The sequence below is a fragment of the Megascapheus bottae genome, chromosome 10, assembly GCF_031878675.1.
Source record: "Megascapheus bottae isolate mThoBot1 chromosome 10, mThoBot2.hap1, whole genome shotgun sequence".
Classification (NCBI taxonomy): domain Eukaryota; kingdom Metazoa; phylum Chordata; class Mammalia; order Rodentia; family Geomyidae; genus Megascapheus; species Megascapheus bottae.
This window is the reverse complement of record NC_143518.1, coordinates 41,428,504-41,451,185: the sequence shown is the minus strand read 5'-3', so window position 1 is coordinate 41,451,185 and position 22,682 is coordinate 41,428,504. Positions and strand designations below refer to the sequence as shown.

Sequence of the window (22,682 nt, the reverse complement as noted above, 5' to 3'; positions counted from 1 at the left end):
CAAGGAATCAGAACCTGGGCCTTATATGCCAGGCAAACCCTCTACCACTCGGCCACGCTCCAGGCCCCATGAGACTCTTTATTTCCATTTAACTACCAAAAAAAACTGAAAGTGCAGCTATGGCTGCAGGTGGTAGAGTACTAGTCTTGAGCACAAAAGCTCAAGCCTAAGCCTTAAGCCCAGGCCTAAGTTCAAGCCCAGGACTCACACTTAACACTCAAAGCTATAAATACTTAGGAGGCTGAAATCTGAGGATCTCAGTTCAAAACCAGCCTGGGCAGGAGGATCTGTGAGACTGTCTCCATTTAACCACCAGGAAGTTGGAAATGAAGCTCTAGCGCAGGTACAGTGCACTTACCTTGAGTGAATGAACTAAGAGACTGAGCTTAGACCCTTAGATCAAACAGAACTGAAGAATGTGAAATACTAGCCAGGGCGGTGGCTCAAGGCCTGTAATCCTAGCTACTCAGGAGGCTGGGATCTTCGGGTCAAGGTTCAAAGCCAACCCGGAGACTCTTATCTCCAATTAACCCCTAGAAAACATGAAGTAGGGCTTGGCTTTGCAAGGGTAGGGCAGTAGCCTTGAGCTGAAGAGCTCAGGGACAGCGCCCAGGCAGAGTTCAAGCCCCATGACCCACCAATAAATAAAGTGTGAAATATTGTCTTTGTTTTTTTTTTTGTTGTTGTTTTTTTTTTTTATATGTTGGTCCCTGGGCTTGGACTCCTGGCCTGGGTGCTGTCCCTGAGCTCTTAAGCTCAAGGTGTATTGCCCTCTGCCTGGAGCCACAGCATCACTTCCTTTTTTCTAGTGGTTAATTGGAGATGAGTCTCACTTTGGCCTTTAGTGCCCAGACTGGTTTTGAATCTCAATCCTCATATCTCAGCCTTGAGTAGCTAGCTAGGATTATAGGTGTGAGCTACCGCGCCTGTCTAGAATGTGAAATATTGTTAATGTACATAAACAAGTTTTGAGTGTTAATACAACATTCAATGCAAAGAATAAACTTCGTAGAGTAAAAATGTTCTTTATAGATACTGTTACTTAATCCTGCAAAAAATTGAGGAAATTGAGGAAAGTACTGTTATTAATTTTCTCAAATTCCAGTAAAGGCTTGCTAAAGATTTGAGGATCATAGCTCAAGGCCAGCCCAGGCACTAAAGACCAAAATGAGACTCTTATCTCCAATTAACTACTGAAAAACTGAAAGTAGCCTTGGGGCTCCAGGGGTAGGGCCATAGCCTTGAGCTGAAGAGCTCAGGGAAAGCACCCAAGCCCAGAGTTCAAGCCCCATGACTGACCAAAACAAAACAGATAGGCTAGAAGTCTGGCCTAGTGATACAGTGCTTGCGTAGCATGCAGGAAGACCCAGATTTCATTCCTTGGTACCACATATATAGTAGTAAAAGCCAAAAATGATGCTGTGGCTCAAGTGGAAGAGTTCTAGTCTTGAGAAAGCCCAAGAACAGTGCTCATGCCTTGAGTTCAAGCCCCAGAACTGGCAAGAAATTAAAAAATAATAATAAGTAATAAAATCCAGATAGTTTAGTAGTCTTACTTTGCTAACTTTGCTGTTACTATTTGTTGTTTATGTATGTTTTAGTTATAGAATCAGTGTGTGTGTGTGTGTGTGCGCGCGTGTGTGCGTGTGCGCGCGTGTGCGTGTGCGCGCGCGCATGCGTGCGCGCGCACTCCCATCCAGGTACATCTGTGCGTGCGCATAAGCATGCACGCATATACACAGGCACATGTGCGCATGCTTGTCCTGCAACTTGACTTTAGGGCCAGGATGCTGCTCCTTAGCTTTTTAGCTCAAGGCTGGGGTTCTACCATTTGAGCCAGAGCTCTACTACCAGCCATGGCTAATTAGAGATAAGAATCTCAAGGACTTTCCTACCTGGGCTGGCTTTTAACCATGATCCTCTGATCTGAGCCTCCTAAGTAGCCAGGATTACGTGCGTGAACCATTAGCGCCTGGTAATCAATTTATTTTAATTAAAAAAAACCCCTATTTTCCAAGTTTCTCTTTTCTGTGCAGAGTATTTTGTTTTACTTTCTCCTCCTGCAGTTTCTCCATACCTCTTTTCACTTTTTGCCTCATGCATTTTATATCAGATCTCAGACTAGCCATATGCCCTGAGACTTTAGGCTTTTCTCAGGAAAAACTTCCATGACCTATCAGGGTATATATTACATATCTTTCAAAATAAAGGCTTTGGGCAAGAAGAGTAGAACTTGAATATCAGGTCTTAAGATTATGACATCCTTGGGGACAAAAACATGAGAAGGGGTATAAATGTTTGAAATAATATACCTTCTATCTGGAGAATATAACTGTAACCCTTCTATTAATTACAATAAAAAGAAAAAAAAGATTGTGACATCCTATTCTTCCTTGCCTTTTGTTGTCTGGCACAGTAGCTTTTGGGGGCTTTTTTGGAGGTACTAGTGTTCAAACTCTGAGCTTTGGCTTGTCTAGTCTTTGCCTCTCACTTAATCCATGCCCTAGTCCTTTTTGCTCCTTGGTTCTTTCAGTCTTGAATATTTTGGTTATGTTGGCCTCAGTCCTCTTAAGCTTCAGGAGAAACTGGTATTACAGGAGTCTTCTATGCTCAGCTTATTTGTTAGTGTGGGTGTTGGCTAGGTACTATTGGCTCATGCTTGTAACCCTTGCTACTCAGGAGGCTCAGACTTGGAGGATGTGGTTCAAAGCCAACCCAAGGCAGAAAAGTATTTGGGACTTCCTCTTCCATTAATCAGCAAAATGCTAGACTGAAAGTGTTGCTCAAATGGTAAAGTTCTAGCTGTGAGCAAGAAAGCCTTGCAATAGTTTCAGATCCTAAGTTCAAGCCCCATTTTACACACACACACACACACACAAATGTACTTGTTCCTGGATTTGATAGATTGGCTCAAGTGATAGAACACCTGCCTAGCAAATAAAAGGTCCTGGGGGGAGAAGGAAGAAAGTAATTTTTTGTCTGGGCAAGGCCTAGAACTTCAGTCCCCAATATCTGTTTCTGAAATAGCTGGAATTTATTAATTTAGTGAGTACTACCATAATGAAATGCATCTTAATTTCACTGGTACCTCAACAATATTTTCAAGGCACTAAAGCTCCCATCTTAGAGAATTTTATTGCCTTAGTTTTAAAACTCCTAGTCTATAGAATTACTCTGTGTGCCAAGGGCTAGTTTCTTTAAACTCTGAAGGAAATAGTAATGATATTGGATTGAAGGCTGCTGAAAAGGCAAATAGGAACTGTGGTTGTTACATATCATCCCAGATACTTGAGAGACTGAGGGAGGAGTTCAAGACCAGCCTGAGCAACATTAGGAGACCTTGTTTGTTTAAGATGTAATTGAAACTTCTGATTTTTTTTTAAGGTGGATCAGAACTCTGATGTAGGTGCTGTCCCTGAGCTCTTAAACTCAAGGCTAATGCTCTGCCAATTGAGCCACAATGCCACTTAATTGGAGAAAAGAGTTTCACGGACTTTCCTGCCCTGGCTGCCTTTCTTTTGTAGATTCCATAGGGTGTTAGGTGTTTTCACAGGGTGGGACTTTTTTTCTTAATATGGAAAGAATGCTTTGAGTAAAAAATTTTGCTTTGATAAACTTATCACTACCTGCTTATTATATTACATGTAAATCATATGTTAATCTTAACTCTTTATTTTCTAGGTATCTTATTCCTCTGGTATGCCTGGCAAGAAAATAGGCCACAGAGGAGTTGATCCCTCAGGAGAGACAACGTATAAAAAGGTAGGTCTAAAGGAACCCTCTCTTTTATATGTGTGTGTGTGTGTGTGTGTCTGTGTCCGTGTGTCCTTGGGCTTGAACTCTGGGCCTGGGCGCTGTCCCTGAGCTCTTCAGCTCAAAGCTACCACCCTACCCCTGGAGCCACAACCCCACTTCCGGCTAGTGATTAACTGGAGATGAGTCTCATGGTCTTCAGTGCCTTGGGAGACTTTGAATCCCTTTGAATTGAGATCCTCCGATCTCAGCCTCCTGAGTAGCTAGGATTATAGATAATCACAGCCCAGTTAACCCTCTCTTCTTTTTTTTTTTATATATTTTTTTTTTTGCCAGTCCTGTGCTTGAGCTCAGGGCCTGAGCACTGTCCTTGGACTTTCTCAAGGCTAGAGCTCTATCACTTGAGCCTCCGCGCCACTTCCGGCTTTTTTCTATATGTGGTACCAAGGAATCAAACCTGGGTCTTCATGCATGCTAGGCAGGCACTTTAACCACTAGGCCAACCTCCAGGACCAACCCTCTCTTCTTATTTGGTAATTCAGTGAGGACAAAAACTGGTAAGTATTATTAGTTTGTTTTTGTAGTGGGGCTTGAACACTGGGGCCTGAGCCCTCTTCTTGAGTTCTTTTGCTGAAGGCTAGTGCTCTACCACTTTGAGCCACAGCTCAAAATTTACAGGTGATTAATTGGAGATGAGTCTTACCAGTTCCACTGCCTGAGCTGACTTTGAACCATCATCCTCAGATCTTACCTCCTGAGTGGCTAGGATTATAGGAATGAATCACCAGTACCTGGCTTGATATTCTTCTTCATATATACCATTTCCTTTTCTTGGTCAGTCCTGGGGCTTAAACTCAGGGTCTGGGTTCTGTCTCCCAACCTTTTTTTCACTCAAGTATAGCACTCTTACTGCTTTAGCCACAGTGCACCTCTGGCTTTTTCTGAGTAGTTTATTGGAGATAAGAGTTTCATGGACTTTTCTACCTGGGCTGGTTTCAAACTGCAAGTCCTTAGATCTCAGCTTCCTGAGTAACTAGGATTATAAGCATAAGCCACCAGTGCCTGGTTCTTTTTCTTTTCCTCCCTCTCTCCCTCCTTCCCTCCCTCTCTCCTTCCCTCCCTCTTCCTCCCTCTCCCTCCCTTCTCCCTCCCCCCTCTCCCCTTCCCCCTTCCTCCCTCCCTCCCTCCCTCCCTCCCTCCTTTCTTTCTTTCTTTCTTTTTTTTTTTTTTGGCCAGTCTGGGACTTGAGTTCAGGGCCTGAGCACTGTCCTTGGACTTTCTCAAGGCCAGAGCTCTACCACTTGAGCCTCAGCACCACTTCTGCCTTTTTTTCTATGTATATGGTACCAAGGAATCGAACCCAGTTTTTGTGCATGCTAGGCAAGCACTCTACCACTGCGCCAAACTCCCAGCCCTCTTTTTTTTTTTTTTTTTTTTTTTTGTGCCAGTCTTTGGGCTTGAACTCAGAACCTGGGCACCATCTCTTGAGGTTTTTTTTTTTTGCCCTAAGCTAGTGCTCCTCTTGATCTCTTGATCCTCAGTTCTACTTGTAGCTTTGTGTGATTGATTGGAGATAAGGTTCTCATGGACTTTCTTGACTGGGCTGACAAGAAAGAACTGATTCTCAGATTTTAGCTTTCTGAGTAGCTAGGATTACAATGGCATCCAGCCATACATCCCATTTCTTGATATCCTAAGCCTTTGAAAAATAGTCACCATATAGCTTGGACTTCAGAATTTATTTCTGTCATCTATCATCTATCTGTATGTTTAAGGGAGAATGTTCTTTGTCTTTTGTAGTTCTGGGAATGGATCCCAGGAGCTTCTGTATTCTGGACAAATATTCTACCATTGAGGTATACTCCTAGCCCTAGATGAGGATATTTGTACATGTAGGTATGCAGCCACTGGGGCTTAAACTCAGGGCCTCATGTTCTTACTTGGCTTTTTTTTGCTCAAGGCTGCTACTCTACCACTTGAGCCACAGCCACTTGTTTTTATTGGTTAATTGGAGATGAAAATAGTTAAAATTTGTCTTCTTGGGCTGACTTTGAATCTTAATTCTCCTATCTCAGCCTCTGCCTGGAAAGAATTTTTTTTTTTTTGACCAGTCCTGGGGCTTGGACTCAGGGCCTGAGCACTGTCCTTGGGCATTCCTCAAGGCTAGCGCTCTCCCACTTGAGCCACAGCACTGCTTTTGGCTTTTTCTGTGTATATGGTACTGAGAAATCGAACCTGGGTCTTTGTGCATGCTAGGCAAGCACTCTACCACTAAGCTACGTTCTCAGCCTCTGGCAAGAAAGTTCTTAATGAACAAATTTAATGATGGTTGTTGTTTTACTGAGCATAAGAAGTTAGATGTCACTATTAGAAATAAACATGTAGCTAGATCCTAAAGGCTGTTCTTACATAGGAAACTGCTCTCTCTTTCTCCCCATTTTTCTTGAAGACTTTCTGTCTAATATTGTTGGATGTTTATGAAGTAAAGTTCAGATTCTAGTGTGATAATATAATAGATTAGAAACAAGTCAAGCAGAGGGCTAGTGGCTCATACCTATATTCTAGCTTCAGGAATCTGAGATTTGAAGATCTTGGTTTAAATCTAGCCCAGGCAGAACAGTCCAAGAGATTTATACTTCCAATTGATGAACCACTTGAGGCATACTTCTAGTTTGGCATTTACTAGTTAATTGGAAATTGAGTTTCCCAGATGTTTCCCGCACAGGCTGAGTTTGAACCTTAGTTTTCAGATCTCAGCCTGAGTAGCTAGAATTATAGGCATGAGCCACTGACATTGTTTCTCTTGACTGTTTATTGCTATGATCAGACTTAATAATAGAACTTTTCATATTTGGGCACTGATGGCAACAGTACTCCTAGTTTCTCAGAAGGGTATAAGGGTGATATTTGGAGGATCAAGGCTAGAAGCTAGGCTGGCCAGAAGAATTCTCAATACACTTCATCTCCAAATAACAAAAAACCTGGGCTAGAGACATGTGTGGCTCCAGTAGCAGAGTACCAGCTATGAAGTAAGAAAACCAGGTAAAGCAAGGCACCAGTGTCTCATGCTTATAATCCTAGCTGCTCAGATGAGTGAAGTCTTGAGGGTTGATATTTGAAGTCACTCCTGATGGGAAGTCCATGAAACTTAGCTCCAGTTATTCACTAGAGAAGCTGGAGGTACTGCTTTGGCTCAAGTGGTGGAATACTAGCTTTGAGCAAAAAAAGTTGAAGGACTGACCAGGCTCTGAGTTCAGGCCCCAGGACTGACACCTATATGTGTACCTGTGGGTACACACACACACAGGAAAGCCACGTAGGAGTGCAAGGCCTGGAGTGTAAGCCCCAGTACCAGAAAAGGAAAGGAAGGGAGAGAGGGAAAAGAATGAAAATAATTTCCTTGTTTCTTTTCTGCTTATTAGACAACCTCATCGGCTTTGAAAGGTGCCATCCAGTTAGGCATTACTCATACAGTGGGAAGCCTGAGTACCAAACCAGAGCGGGATGTCCTCATGCAAGACTTCTACGTGGTGGAGAGTATCTTCTTCCCTAGGTACACACACTTTTAAGGGTTCCTGTGTGATTTGGCATTTGTCAAGTCTTTGGGCTTGTAATTAGGTGAGTGGGACTACACAGTTGGAGAACACATGGTATTCTTTGGATGCTTCTATGAGCCTCTGGTCTCTGGAATTAGTTATTTAGAAAAAAACAAGGGGCCGGGAGTTTGGCCTAGTGGTAGAGTGCTTGCCTAGCATGCATGAAAACCTGGGTTCTATTCCTTGGTACTAATACCAAGCCGGAAATGGTGCTGTGGCTCAAGAGGTAGAGTTCTAGCCTTGAGGAAACCCAAGGACAGTGCTCAGGCCCTGGGTACAGGCCCTGGGACTGCCCCCCTCCCCCCAAAAAAAAACACAAACAAGAAAAACTCAGTTGGGCACCCGTAGCTTAAGCCTATAATGCTAGTTGCTTGGGAGGCTGAGATCTGAGAACCAGAGTTCACAGCCAGTCCAAGCAGCAAAATTTATGAGACTTTTAACTCCAATTAGCCACCAGAAAGTAGAAGTGGAGCTGTGACTCAAGTGGTAGAGCAGTAGCCTTGATCACAAAAGCTCAGGGACAGTGCCCAAGCCCTGAGTTCTGGCGCCAGTATTGACATGTACACGCACCCCAACTCAGAATGATTGTTATGTCTTACTACCCGTACTGTGCCTTTGTCCATTTGCTCTGTTTGTCTCAGAAGGATACTTGTGCATTTCTCCAAATGTGTTCTTAGGGTGGACTCCCTGTCCTCAGAAGGATACTTTTGCATTTCTCCAAGTGTATTCTTAGGGTGGACTCCTTGGATGATAGGAACTGGGAAATTAAGGGCTCTTTTATGTAATCCCACAGTGAAGGAAGCAACCTGACTCCTGCGCATCATTACAATGACTTTCGTTTCAAGACTTATGCACCTGTTGCCTTCCGCTACTTTCGGGAGCTGTTTGGCATTCGACCTGATGATTACTTGGTAAACTTCTCAGTCTCATCTTAGAATACTCTTACTCCAATGTTAGAAGGATAGTCTCCCAAAGGAAAGCTCCCTCTTTCCACAGTTCAGGTTTTCCACAGTTCAGATTTTCTTTAGAACAGAAATTCATTTGTACTTGATTTCTTTTCAGGCAAGCCCTGGTATTATATCTGAATATCTTACTGTCTTCTCTCTTGGCTTTAGTACTCTCTTTGCAGTGAGCCTCTGATTGAACTCTGCAACTCTGGAGCTAGTGGTTCCCTCTTCTATGTGTCCAGTGATGATGAATTCATCATCAAGACGGTCCAGCATAAGGAAGCAGAATTTCTGCAGAAATTGCTTCCAGGATACTACATGGTAAGCAGAGGGAGAAAGGAGCACTGGTTCACTGGGGGGAGGCTGTCCTCAACGAGGCAGAATAGTGTTAAAGCTTTTGTCTGAAGAATATACTTCCTTTTTGTCCTTTTTTTAACTCCATCTCTTCTGACAAAGGGATTTGTTTTTCTGCCTTATTTTAAGTGGTATTTGGCTTAAATTTTACCAAGAGGTAAGAGCCAAGATGTTTCTAATTTTGTTGTTTGTCATCTTTGTAGTTTGGAAAATAGATTAGCTTATTTTCTTTATCTTTTTCTTTTTTGGCCAGTCCTGGGGCTTGAACTCACGACCTGGGCATTGTTCTTAGCTTAGTTTCTTTTGCTCAAGGCTCACACTCTAGAGTACTTGAGACACTTCCAGCCTTTTCTATTTATGTGGTACTGAGGAATTGAACCCAGGGCATTCTTCCACTGAGCCACATTTCTAGCCCAATTTACTTTTTTTTTTTTTTTGGTCAGTCTTGGGGCTTAAACTCTGGACCTGGGTGCTGTCTCTGAGCTCTTCAGCTCAAAGCTACTGCCCTATCCCTGGGCCTGGGTGCTGTCCCTGAGTAGCTAAAGTTATAGGCATGAGCCACCACACCCAGCCCAGTTTACTTTCATTTATAATTTCACTCTGATATATTGCTCTTGTAGGTTCTAGAAAAAAAAAAATAGGTACCTCTTTTTAGTCTCCCAGGAATATACTATAATCAGAGGTAAGAGTATAGATCTCTTGTTATTTGTGGTGCTGAGATTGAACCTAGCACGTTAAGTTTTACTGAAAATGTGCTCTACTTTCCTTTGTGCCATCAGAACCTCAACCAGAATCCTCGAACTTTGCTTCCTAAATTCTATGGACTATACTGTGTACAGGCAGGTGGCAAGAACATACGCATTGTGGTGATGAACAATCTCTTACCACGGTCAGTCAAAATGCACATGAAATATGACCTCAAGGGCTCAACCTACAAGCGGCGGGCCTCTCAAAAAGAGCGAGATAAACCTCTCCCCACCTTTAAAGACCTGGACTTTATTCAAGACATCCCTGATGGTCTTTTTTTGGATGCTGACATGTACAATGCTCTGTGTAAGACCCTACAGCGTGACTGTTTGGTGAGTTTATGCTATATTTGCCTCTCTTAGACATCAAAAATCTCAGTCAAATTCCAGAAAATGGAAACTTTAAGTGACCACTTAGATGCTAAACAGAGTGTACTTCTCGGTTCTTCCTTTAATTTTCTGCAGAATTCAATGGTTATTTCTATATTCTTAACACATCTTAGGCCTTTTTGTTGTATCCTTCCCTACTAATATTTCTTTTTTTTTTTTTTTTTTTTTTTTGCCAGTCCTAGGCTTGGGCTCAGGGCCTGAGCACTGTCCCTGGATTTTTCTCAAGGCTAGGGCTCTACCACTTGAGCCACAGCACCACTTCTGACTTTTTCCTATGTATGTGGTACCGAGGAATTGAACCCGGGTCTTCGTGCATGCTAGGCAAGCACTCTACCACTAAGCCAAATTCCCGGCCCCCCTACTAATATTTCTATGTCTGGTGATTTATTCTTAAACTATCTTTTGTAATATCATCTTTCTCCACTCCATCTATAATGTCATTTGTCTTTTCCCTTATTTGCTTATTTTGTATTTACTTCCAAGATAATGGAAGCAAAGTAAATTATCTCTTGAAATTGTCATTTCAAGAGCTAGACATTTAACCAGTGGTGCTGAAAGGGTTGTTGTCTCCCACCACCACCACCACCACCATCCCCTGCCACCCCAAATTATACCAGTCAGTCAGTTCTAGGCTTTTCTTTTTTCTTATAATTTTTGTTAACATCAATTAATTAAACAAGAGAGTTTCAGTTTGACATGTCCATAAATAATTACAAAGTACCTTAATCATACTTGCCTCTTTATCACTCCATATCAGCCCTCCCCTTCTCAGGCCACTTCTGACAAGCTTCATTGTTCCATTTTCACATATGCACGTGAAGTATTTTACCATACTTGTTTCTTTCTCCTCTCTTCCACCCACTTACCAAGATATCCTTGGTTGAGCTGCATTGCCAACGTGTGCTACAGGAGAGAATCTAGAGTGAAAAAGGGTTTGGAAACAGTGAGATGCTCTCCAGCTCCTTACTGTGACACAGTATGCCTGATATCTTGGGTCTACCAGTTTCCAGTGTGGCATACCTTTCCTTTGTATTCTACAGCCCTGTATTAGCATGTTCTTTAATGCTCTGGGCATTTTTTTTTACTTTTTTTGGCCAGTCCTGGGGCTGGAACTCAGGGCCTGAGCACTGTCTTTGGGTTTTCTCAAGGTTAGTGCTCGGTACCACTTGAGTCACAGCACCACTTCAAGTTTTTCTATGTATGTGTTGCTGAGGAATTGAACCCCAGTCTTCGTGCATAACTATATATGGGTTTTTTGTTTTGGTTTTTTTTTTGTTGTTGTTTTTTTTTTTGCCTGTCTTGGGCTTGAGCTCAGGGCCTGAGCACTATCCTTGGACTTTCTCAAGGTTAGAGCTTTACCACTCAAACTCAGTACCACTTCTGGCTTTTTTCTATGTATATGGTATCGAGGAATCGAACACGGGTCTTCGTGCATGTTAGGCAAGCACTCTACCACTAGGCCAAACTCTAGGCCCCTCTGTAAGTCTTTTAGTATTTAAATAGTTCTTTTGCTGTACATATTAGACTATGTTACATTTATTTTACATTTGTGTACCTTTCTAAATTTAAGCTTATATGGGCCGGGAGTTTGGCCTAGTGGCTAAAGTGCTTGCCTAGCATGCATGAAGACCCAGGTTCGATTCCTTGGTACCACATACATAGAAAAAAGCCAGAAGTGGTGCTGAGGCTCAAGTGGTAGAGCTCTAGCCTTGAGAAAGTCCAAGGACAGTGCTCAGGCCCTGAGCTCAAGCCCAGGACTGGCAAAAAAAAAAAAAAATAAATAAATAAATAAATTTAAGCTTATAATATCCTCGAGGATGAAAATATATTTCTTGTGGTGCTGGTGTTTGATTCCAAGGCCATTGCTCATTGTAGGCAAGCAATCAACCACTGAGTTATACTTCAGCCCAGAAATAGTCCTTTTTTGTTTCTTTTTGGCCGGCATGGGGTTTGAACTGTGGGCCTGGGTGCTGTCCCTGAGCTCTTCAGCTTAAGGCTAATGTTCTAGCTTTGAGCCACTTCCAGTTTTCTGGAGGTTAATTGGAAATAAGAGTTTGACAGACTTGTGCCCCGGGCTGGCTTTGAACCACTCAGATCTTAGCCTCCTGAGTAGCTAGGATTACAGGCGTTTGCTACTGGTGCCTAGATTTAGAAACAGTTAAATACCTTTTACTTACATGTGGTGAATGTTGAATTGAAGTTGATCCAATAAGGTCATGTCACAGCTCTTCTCTGATACAGAGTGTACTTCTGGTAGGTCCTCATTGTGGTTTCTTTAAAACACAGATATTCCTGGGCCAAGAGTTTGGCCTAGTGGTAGAGTGCTTGCCTAGCATGCATGAAGACCCAGGTTCGATTCCTCTGTACCACATACATAGAAAAAAGCTGGAAGTGGTGCTGTGGTAGAGCTCTTGAGAAACCCAAGGACAGTGTTCAGCCCCTGAGTTCAGGCCCCAAAATACAAAAACAAAATAAAACAAACACAGATATTCCTTGTTTCCTTGAAAATACGATATTTTCATGAAGAAACAAAAGAATGGAATCTATGACCTAAGCAGTGGGACTGAGAAAAGTAAGAGAGTGTAAATAAAGCTTGACTAGAGGAGGTTAATGCATTCTTTTCCAAGAACTAGGAAGATAAATTGATAAGGCCTGGAAGTTCACTATCAAATAAAATTAGATCAAGGGAGCTGTGAGAGTCAGAAAAAGTCCTGCTACCTCCTAAAGCTTAGCCTATGCTTTCTTCCACCCCCCACCCCCCACCCCAGGTGCTACAGAGCTTCAAGATAATGGACTATAGCCTCTTGATGTCGATCCATAACATAGATCATGCACAGCGAGAGCCCTTAAACAATGAAACACAATGCTCGGTTGACACTCGAAGACCAGCTCCCCAGAAGGCTCTCTATTCCACAGCTATGGAATCCATCCAGGGCGAGGCTCGACGGGGTGGCACCATGGAGACTGAGGACCAGTGAGTGGGCTCGGGCATGAGGGAGTCAGGCATAGGTCATACCATTTTTTCTTGAGAAAGGAACCAACCTGTGGAAATGAGTAGCTTTGGTTGATCTGTTAGACTAGCTAAATTAAGACTCTAGAGCTTATGAATAAGCTCCCCTCCCCCCTTTTTTTTGTGGTCATGGGACTTGAACTCTGGGCCTGGGTGCTGTCCCTGAGCTCTTCAGCTCCAAGATACCGCCCTACCCCTGGAGCCACAGCCCAACTTCCCATTTTCTATTGATTAATTGGAGATAAGAGTCTCCCAGTCTTTAGTGCCTGGGCTGGCTTTGAACCATGATCCTCAAATTTCAGCCTCCTGAGTAGCTAAGACTACTGGTATGCACCTCTGCACCCAGCTCTATTAGAGGTTTTTATTTTTTAATTATTGATTTTTGTAGTGGTCCTAGGGCTTAAACCCCAGGGCTTTACATTCTTGCTGGGCTATCTTAGAAATAGCAGTTGATACTCTTTTTTTTTGGGGGGGGGGTGTCATTGTGGGGCTTGAACTTTAGGCCTAGGAAGAGTCACTGAGCTCTTCTACTCAAGGCTAGTACTCTACTGCTCTGAGCCACAGCACCACTTCCGGTTTTCCCATGGTTAATTGGCGATAAGAGTCTCATGTGCTTTTGTTCCTGGGCTGGCTTTGAACTGTGATCCTCAGATCTCAGCCTCCTAAGTAGCTATGATTACAGGTGTGAGCTACCAGCAGCTAAGTTTTGTTTTTTAGATAGCTTGTAACATGACTTAATATTAAGAATATCTAAATGAGCACAAATGAATCTATAAATGTTCTCAGACAGTTTCCAGTGAATTGGTGGAACATTTCCTAAGTTGCTGGGTGGGAATGATTAGAGTCTTGTGGTAGAAACTAGGGTAGGAGAAGGTAGCAGAGAGATTGAGAGGGGATTACAGTACATATCCCAAAAAGGTTTGTAAGGTTGGAAAGACAATCTCCATCTCTGTTTGTGGAGAGTAAGTCAGTCATGTCTCCATGTCCAATTTCCGTATGGTTTACTTTCTAGCAAACAGATTTTCTGATTCTTTCCTTTCTGTCTTCCCAGTATGGGTGGCATCCCTGCCCGGAATAATAAAGGGGAGAGGCTCCTCCTTTATATTGGCATCATTGATATTCTGCAGTCCTACAGGTGAGATGTACATTAGAATCACAAATTAAGAGACAGAGTAGATGCAGTTTTTCTACTCACATTGTCGTCAAGATAAGTTTATTTCCTTGATTTTGTCTTTCTCCTTGGCTTTCCTACCCCACACCCTCCTGTGGAGAGCTGAGTCAGTGCTTGGGAGCATCAGAGTAGAACATGTCATCTGCCTGGCTCTGAAAAACCTATGAGTTGATTCATGCATCACACTAGGATCTGCTGCAACCATGATGGCCTTTCCACAGAGAAAAAAATAAAAGGATCCCTGTGTTCTGTAAAACATGCTAACCTGTGGGTCTAAGAGGGTGCCAACAGGGAGAAGTTAGAAATATTAGTCTCCCATTTTGTTCCTGTAATATTTCAGGCTGAACAAGACTTGGATTACTGACTCAGATAGCACCTAATTTTAGATACCTTCCCAAGCTTGTCCATCTGTTCCTCCAGCTTTTGTTTTATAATTAATATTATTTTTACTCTCCTTATGCTCTGCTGGGAGACTGAACCCAGATTCTCATGTGTGCTAGGCAAGTGTTTTGCCACTGTGTTTCCCATTTACAATGAATGTTCTTGCCCCTGGGATGACAGGGACTTTAACCTCCATTTTCTCCTGGGAGAATTGACTGAACTAGAAACATGTTGATCTCCATGTAGAACCTGCACTGCCATGCCTGTTCTTTGGAAAGCTATGTCCACAGTGGATATACTTCCCAGCTATTACCTTTCCAAGATTTCTGTTGTCAGTATTAACTATTAAGGTTACGCATTCAGAAACAGTGTGTGATATGAATTTCCCTTGTCAGATTCGTTAAAAAGTTGGAGCACTCTTGGAAAGCACTGGTACATGATGGGGTAAGTATAGCAAACAATTAAAGGTTCTCTCTCTCTCCTCCTTTTCCCCCCTCTTTCCCTCGCTCTCTCTCCTTCCTCTTTCCCTCTCTCCTTCTCTTCCACCTGTTCTGACTTTGAACCTCAGATCTCAGCCTCCTGAATAGCTAGGATTTTAGGTGTGAGTCACCAGTGCCAGCTTGGCTTCTTCTCTTTTATTTCTAATTTGTCACCTCAAGTTTGTCTACATTTTTTTTTTCTCTTGGGCCTTGAACTCAGTATCTGGGGACTGTCCCTAAGGTTTTTTACTTAAGGCTACCACTCTAACACTTTGAGCCACAGCACCACTTCCCATTTTCTGGTGGTTAATTGGAGGTAAGAGTCTCAAGGACTTTCCTGCCCAGGCTGGCTTTGAATCCAGATCCCCAAATCTCAGCCTCCTGAGTACAGGATTACAAGTATGATCCCTGGTGCTTGGCCCTGCCCCCCCACCCCATTTTCTGGTTTTACCTTTCTTTTAGAGTTACAGTCTAGGGGAACATGACCCTTTGATTATAAATCCTCTTACTGATTCATCACTAACTCTGGAGTCATCTCTTTTTTACAGGACACTGTGTCCGTGCATCGTCCTGGCTTCTATGCTGAACGGTTCCAGCGCTTCATGTGCAACACAGTGTTCAAGAAGATCCCCTGTAAGTGGCTTCTACCAGATGACCCCTCAGTGACTCCTCTACCCCCAGAGGTGGGGGGCAGGACAATTCTGTGAGAGAGCTGCAAAGGCAAGAGGCCTCTCCTGCTCTACCTACATCCTATGAGAGCTGCTTTTCATCCTTATGTCAGTCACTCTGTCTGTCCCAGTTGTTTCCCAGTTGCTGCTTTTCCCCTGGCTCTCCCTACATGTTATCATTGAGGTGAGGGCCATTTCTTGGGAATTGGTTGGATTTGGGGGTGGAGGGGGGAGTATAGTTGTGAGCAGAATATACATCACAGATTGAGTTAGAGCCACAGACTTTTATGTACAGAGATAGACAAGATTGTTATCTACCTTCATATTTTCTAGCCATATCCCAGGCACCAGTTTTCAGACTGATTCAAGTGGTTGAAGCATTACTTATTTTTCTTGTCTTTTCCCTCCACTTACTTAGTTTAGAAGTGCTGATTTCTTTCTTCATACCTTCTATGCTTTTGACATTGGCATCTTCCAACTCTTCCTTTTCTCCTCACATGACTGGCAGCAGTAGTCCCGTAGAGAGGCAAGGAGGACCTAGGCATGCCACAGTCTTAACAAGCATAGAAAATTTTTCTTATATGTTTTGTGTGTGAGTGCCAGTACTGGGACTTGAACTCGGGGTCTTATACTCTCCCTTAGGTTTTTTTGCACATAGTTGTTAGGTTTTCAAAATGACATTTTCTAAGTATAAATTAACATGGTTCTATGTGCATAAATTCTTAAGAAAATGTATAATGATGGGACTAGGAGGATAGTCTAGTAGTAAAGTGCTCACCTAGTATGCAGTGGCAGATTGCTAGACTTGAGCAAAAATGTCCAAGGACAGTGCCCAGGCCCTGAATTGCATCCTTAGGAATGGCAATATTAAGAGAAAATGTAGGATGAAAGGGTCATCTGTGTTAGATTTTACTTGGGGTTACTATTAAAAAGCAAGGAACTATGGAATGGAAGACATCTTTCACTGGTTGGAGTAAAGCCATGAAGGGCTGCATGTGGGAGGCAGGGGAGGAAGATATAGATTACTTTTTCTCTATGTTTTTCTGCTGCTTTCCAAGGTTAAGAAGACCCTTGCTCTGAATAGTATGTTGTAGAGCTTATCTTTGTTGACATTAAACTCTCTTCCTGCTCTGCTTCAGAAGAACAGCTTTGAGTTTGTATCTATGTCTTGGTGATGGTTTCTGAGGTGGGTGCTAAGTAGGCTCTCTCTTTCCCTTTTGAAGTGAAGCCCTCTCCTTCCAAAAAGTTTCGGTCTGGCTCATCTTTCTCTCGGCGAGCAGGCCCCAGCGGCAACTCCTGCATTACTTTCCAGTCATCGGTCTGTGGGGAACACAAAGCACAAGTGACAACAAAAGCGCAAGTGGAGCCAGGTCAGCGCCAGGGTCGGGGTCCCCATGTGATTAGGCACTCCCCTCCTCCCTCCTGAGTCCTCATCTTCTCTGACTAGCACCTCTACTCCCCATGTCTATCCAGGAAAGATCCAGTTGCTCCATAGTTTACCCTGTATTTCCTTGGTCCCATTAAATATTTTCCCATGTGTTCATGTTCTTCATTTTCCTTTCCAGACACTCACCTCAACCGTCCTGATGTCTTACCTCAGACTCCACTGGTGGAGGAGGGAGTCATTGAGGACTCACCTGTTCCCAGCCCGGGTATAGCAATTGTAGCAGCAGAGTCTCCGCGAGTACTAAATACAAGGTTAGTTCCTTGGTCCTTTTCCATATAATATTACCTCTGTCTCTTCACATCTTTGGGACTTCAAGAATCTCTCTGGTTTTTCAAGGGTTTTACTGTTTGTGCTCAATAATAAATTTGTGCAGGCTTCTTTGTGTGTGTGTGTGTGTGCACACCCTTATTGGATCTTGAACTCTGGATCTGGGACCTGGGGCTGTTCATGCCCAGACTTTCCTTATCTCCTGAGTAACCAGGATTATAGGTATGAACCACTGGTGCCTGGCCTCTTTCTTTCTAGAAGGTCAAAGGGACCAATATAGCCTGGTACCTGTGGTTCATGCCTGTAATCCTAGCTACTTAGGATGCTTAGGATCATGGTTTGAAACTAGCCTGGGCAGGAAAGTCCTTGAGACTCTTACCTTCAATTAACCACTAAAAAACTGGAAGTGATGCTGTAAGCTCAAAGTGGTAGAGCGCCAGCCTTGATCGTAAACTCTCAGGGGCAGTGCCCAGGCCCTGAGTTCAAGCCCCATGACCAACAACAAAAAAGTGGAGGGGGTGGGAATCTAAGTGCAGCCTAGCTAGATCTTCTGGCCCAGTCTTTCTCCAATGAACCACCAGAAAAGCAGAAGTGGTGCTGTGGCTCAAAGTGGTAGAGCACTAGCCCTGAGCTGAAGAGCTCAGGGGCAACACCCACACCCAGAGTTCAAGCCTCATGACCGACCCCCTTCCAAAAAAGAAAAAAAAAAAACTATTTATTTAGTCGGCTGTGGAACTTGAACTCTGGGGCTGGGCATTATTCCTACCCCTTAAGCTACAACACCACTTTTGGTTTTCTGATAGTTAATTTGAGGTAAGAGTCTCACTGATTTTAGTGCCCGGGCTGGCTTTGAACCGTGATCCTCAGAGCTCAGCCTCCTGAGTAGCTAGGATTACAGGCGTGAGCCACCATGCCTGGCTTGTATTATCTATTTCTTAATAAGTTATCATGCAGTTTAATAGTTGAAGACAACAAATATTATTTCCAGTTTCTGTGGCTCTAGAGTCTAGGGCCTGGCTTCAGTTGATGCCATTGTCTTACGGTTTGTCCAGAAGTTAACTATATTTTCCAGGGCAGGAGTCTGACTTGGAAATTTGCCTCAGGGCTGGGGTGTTCAGTGTAACTAAATGGTGGAATGCCTGCCTAGCACTCAAGTGACCTTGGGATGAAGCCCATGGCTCACTGGAGGGATTCAGAGAGAGAGGGAGGGGGGGAGGAAATGAGAAGGTTGTTTGGGAGAAGAGGATCAACTTCCTGGCTCACTTGTGTATTTGTCAGCAGGATTCATTTTCTTAAAGGCTGTTGGATTGAGGGCTCAGCTCCTTACCAGCTAATTATTGGCCAGTGGTTCTCCTATTTCCTTGTCATTATCTTATCTGGTAACCCACAGGATGGCAGTAGCTTCTCTCAGCAAAGAGAGCTTATACCAAAAAGGAAGCTACAGTCTTTATGTAATTTAACTTCAGAATTGCCATTTCCGTCTTTTTTGAGAGCCACTTTAGAAGCTGCTTTCCACACCTGGGGATATAGGACAGTACTAGCACTAAAGAAACGAGTTATTCATGCTTCTGGTTCTAGTTGCTTCCAAGCCTTTTTCTCAATCTTGAGTTAATTGTGAAGTAAAAGGTGGAGAAGTAATCTGAGATTTCACCTCAGAGGAGAATCTTATTTCCTTCTAATCCTTTTCCTCTTTCTTTTGTGCCTGTAGTACATCCTTGGTAAAGCTTGAAATTAAAGAGCCAGAGTTGACTCAAGTAAGTGTCTGTGATATAGGGGAGGTGTATCCTTTGGAGGGTATAAAAAATGGATTACTCACGGGATGGAACAAGAAAGTGGAGGGCCTAGGTGCCTCTTGAATCTTTTTTTTTTTTTGTCAGTTTTGGGGCTTGAACTCGACCTGGGTGCTGTCCCTGAGCTCTTCAGCTCAAGGCTACTGCTGTACTCATTGAGTTGCAGCATTACTCCTTGAATCTTACTTTTTTTTTTTTTTTTTTTTTTTGCCAGTCCTGGGCTTGAGCTCAGGGCCTGAGCACTGTCCTTGGACTTTCTCAAGGCTAGAGCTCTACCACTTGAGCCTCAGCACCACTTCCAGCTTTTTTTCTATATATGTGGTACCGAGGAATCGAACCCGGGTCTTCATGCATGCTAGGCAAGCACTTTAACCACTAGGCCAAACTCCCGGCCCCTTGAATCTTACTTTTTAAAAATTATGTTTTGGTGGTTCATACTGGGTGTGAGATGAAAAATGTTAATAGTAGCTAGGTTGAAATTAACTTGAATTCTATTCCTGTCCCCTTATTTTATACTCTACTTATTTAACTTCGTACACTTTCTCTTTGCAGTGAGCAACAAACCTCAGAAGACACACAACAAGATTCTACTGTCTCTGTGATCCCAAGATGTCAGCCCTTGCCCCAGGAATGCTGAATTTTCTTCTCTTCTTGGTCATCAAAAAAGGAGTAGAAACTGGAGGCTGGGGGAGCTCTCCATCTCCTTTCAAAAGAAGAGTCTCATTCCCTCTCCTTTCCTCTGAGTGGGCAGTAGTGCCTTGGACAGCTGAGGACAGCAGCATCTCCTCCATTCCGGAGGCAGGGACATGAATTTTCAAGTGGCTACAGCCCTGGCTTCCACATTGAATTTTTTTCAAATCCCCATTTTTCATGTTGGAAGTGGGATTGCTGGACTTGGTAGTTCTCTTCTTCGTCCTTTAATTTTACCAGGAGCTGGACTCTTAATTTCCTCAGGACAGACTGGCTGCCACATGATTCCCACCTTAGCTCTTTCTTTCTGATCCTTAGAGGAAGACCCCTGTATAATTTTTGTAAAGTTTTTTTTGGGGGGGCGGGGGGAGTTAATGGTATTTAAGCCACCTCCCAACCTTTTTTAGTTTTCCTTAATAAAGGAAAAGAATGAACAGTACACAGCACAATTTCAAGCCAGTTTCAGATAAAACTCCAGTAGTGTCAAAAGAGGTGCCTCTTGGTATGCAGAATTCCTACAGGGAAGTAGAAGGCAGTGATTGTTCTAGCAGCAGCAGCTCCTTGTAGCTCCTCTTTTGATGAGTTTCAGAAGAGGGAAAGAATGGAGCAAAGGAGACATGGATTGTCCTCTCCCTTGTTATTAAAACAGCAGGGCAGTCATGGGGCTAGGAGATGAAAGCCCTTCTTAAGAAGAACCTTCCTCACTGCCAGGCCATAATATTTAGTACTATTTTGCAGTTTGAAATGTATTCTGATTCTTTTTCTAAATATGAAGACCTAGCAAATGAATTTTTGACTATTCTCCAAAGGAGATTTCTTCTTTGTTCTTCCCATATTTTCCAACAGTGTTCGGCTCTTCACAGAGCCAAGGTGGAGGGAGAAATTTGCATCTGTTGAACAGGCAGTCCATATCTGTGAGGCTAGAGAATATTCTCTTAAACTCATGGGGAGCAGCAGACTTTTGCCTTGGTGAGGTTGTCGCTGTGTCAAATGGCCTGCCCCTCTTGTTGCAGGGAACTTGGGAATGGGGCTGATATGCTTTCCCTTCCCCGTGTCTGAGAGTTGTGGTTGTCCATCTCTTGTTGATCCGCTACTCTTGTCAGGGGAAGTAGGGGGCATGGTGTCTCAGGCAGGTTGTTGAAGTTACTATCTCTTTGCCATCCTACCGTACCTTGATAATAGACTATCCCATACCCAAGTAACTGTCTATATTAGACACCCCCAGCCAGTTTTTGGCTGCCTGTCTTTGTTGCCATGTTCTTTTTTACAAGAAGGAAAGAAACAGTTCTTGCTATTTTTTTCATAATTTACTATTTATGATGTATTTATGTGTTTCATTCAGGACAGAGTTCTGTAAGGGGTGGGAGGGACTAAGTCTTAGGGAAAGGAATGGGGACTCAACATTTTTATGAAGTGTTACTATTTGCCTCTACTTTGTATTGTTCAGAAATGGCAAATGCAGTATAAAAGTAATAAATATAAATATCTGGTTTTAATGTATAAACTTTCATCAATTATTTAGGCTTTTTATTTCATTTCATTTTTTTTTTTAATATTGGGGATTAAATCCAGTGTCCAGCACATCTGCTCTATGGCTGAGGAATACCCCCAGCTCTCTTTGGATCTTTTTCCAGTTGCATCTATTCCAGCCTCCTCTATCATCTAGCCTCACTTTTATTCAAGTTACCATGAACAAAAGGCTTCATGTTGCCCTCACTCCAGCTTTAGCCTAATGGCAGCCAAGAGAAATGGCTTCATTCCCTGCTTTCCAGCCACCTGACAAATTGAAACCTAACAAGGAAAAGCTGTTAGAGCATAAATTGCAATCTAGTTTTAACTAAAGGATCCATGAATCTGAAGCTCAGTTCACTCAGGTGCAGAGGAAAGGAGAGGAATCAAGGAGAGCAAGCCTCATGCAGTTGCTCCTGGCACTCTCTCCCTTCTGAGCAGGCCCTAGGTTGTCATCTGAAAATCATCCATACTACCTCCACTCTTTCTTGTGTTTGGCTGTACCACTTGAACCATGCCTTTAGCTCTTTCATGAAGTTGCATTTAGGTTCTTTTACTTGTGTCAAAAATTAGACAAAGGGACAGGCTTGGAGGTGGAAACTGTTAGAGAAAAGCAAATATTGTTCTTTTTTTTTTAATCCAAATAGTTTCACTATGCAGCACAGCTAACTTTGAACTGAACTTGCTTGGCTCCTGACTACTGGAATTAACATGTTCTCCCATGCCTGGCTAATACTGTTCATTTTCATACCAGTGTTCCCTATCTTAGGATCAGCTGACATATTTATATAGCAGCGAGTAAGCAATACTGGGGGAAGTTGGAGGTCAAAATAAGTAATTAGTGATGGTGCTGGCAGTTCATCCTTATAATCCTGGCAACTCAGAAAGCTGAGATCTGAGGAACACTGTTGGAACCCAGTCTGAGCAGGAAAGTCTGTGAGACTCTTAATCTCCAATTAATCACCAAAAGGCTGGAAGTGGAACAGTGGAAGAGCACTAGACTTGAACAAAAAAGGTCAGGGATGGTTCCTAAATCGTGAGTTAAAGCCCCATGACAAGCACACACAAAAAGTAATTTGCCTGGAACCAAAAGCTCTTACCTGTTTCCTTAGCTACTTAGAAGTCTGAGAGCAGCCCAGGCAGATAAGTTTATAGGACTCCTCTTTTCAACCAGTAGAGTACATGGCACACACCTGGAAAAATGGGATCGGCCTAAGCAGAGAAGTTGAGCAGACCCCACATCTGGAGATGGGCACGTCAGCTGTCATTTGTAGCTACAATAAGAAACCTAAAATAGGCAGATCATAAGTTGGATGTACACTTGGGCAGGAAGCAAAATTCTGTCTCAGATATAACCAGCACATACGGCTTGGTGCCTGCCTAGTAAATTCCCTGAGTTCAAATCCCAGTACTGCCAAAAAAAAAGAAAAAAGATGAAAAGGTGGTCTTTCAAGAATTTATAGCGCTTGAGGAAAACACATCTA

General features: G+C 43.1%; 1 protein-coding gene across 6 annotated transcripts in view; it reads left to right on the top strand.

Annotated features, from left to right (window-relative positions):
- Pip5k1a (phosphatidylinositol-4-phosphate 5-kinase type 1 alpha) overlaps positions 1-20,849 on the top strand; it is a 38,463-nt gene extending 17,614 nt beyond the window's left edge. For all 6 annotated transcript variants that reach the window (XM_090341027.1, XM_090341026.1, XM_090341025.1 and 3 more), the window contains 13 exons: positions 3,682-3,762; positions 7,176-7,306; positions 8,143-8,260; positions 8,465-8,617; positions 9,430-9,729; positions 12,555-12,760; positions 13,848-13,931; positions 14,744-14,792; positions 15,376-15,460; positions 16,719-16,865; positions 17,061-17,193; positions 18,918-18,963; positions 19,552-20,849. In XM_090341027.1, the coding sequence (XP_090197153.1) occupies positions 3,682-3,762; positions 7,176-7,306; positions 8,143-8,260; positions 8,465-8,617; positions 9,430-9,729; positions 12,555-12,760; positions 13,848-13,931; positions 14,744-14,792; positions 15,376-15,460; positions 16,719-16,865; positions 17,061-17,193; positions 18,918-18,963; positions 19,552-19,554 (1,536 nt within the window). In that variant the 3' untranslated portion in view covers positions 19,555-20,849. The remainder of the gene's footprint in view (positions 1-3,681; positions 3,763-7,175; positions 7,307-8,142; positions 8,261-8,464; positions 8,618-9,429; positions 9,730-12,554; positions 12,761-13,847; positions 13,932-14,743; positions 14,793-15,375; positions 15,461-16,718; positions 16,866-17,060; positions 17,194-18,917; positions 18,964-19,551) is intronic.
- Positions 20,850-22,682: the final 1,833 nt, after the last annotated feature.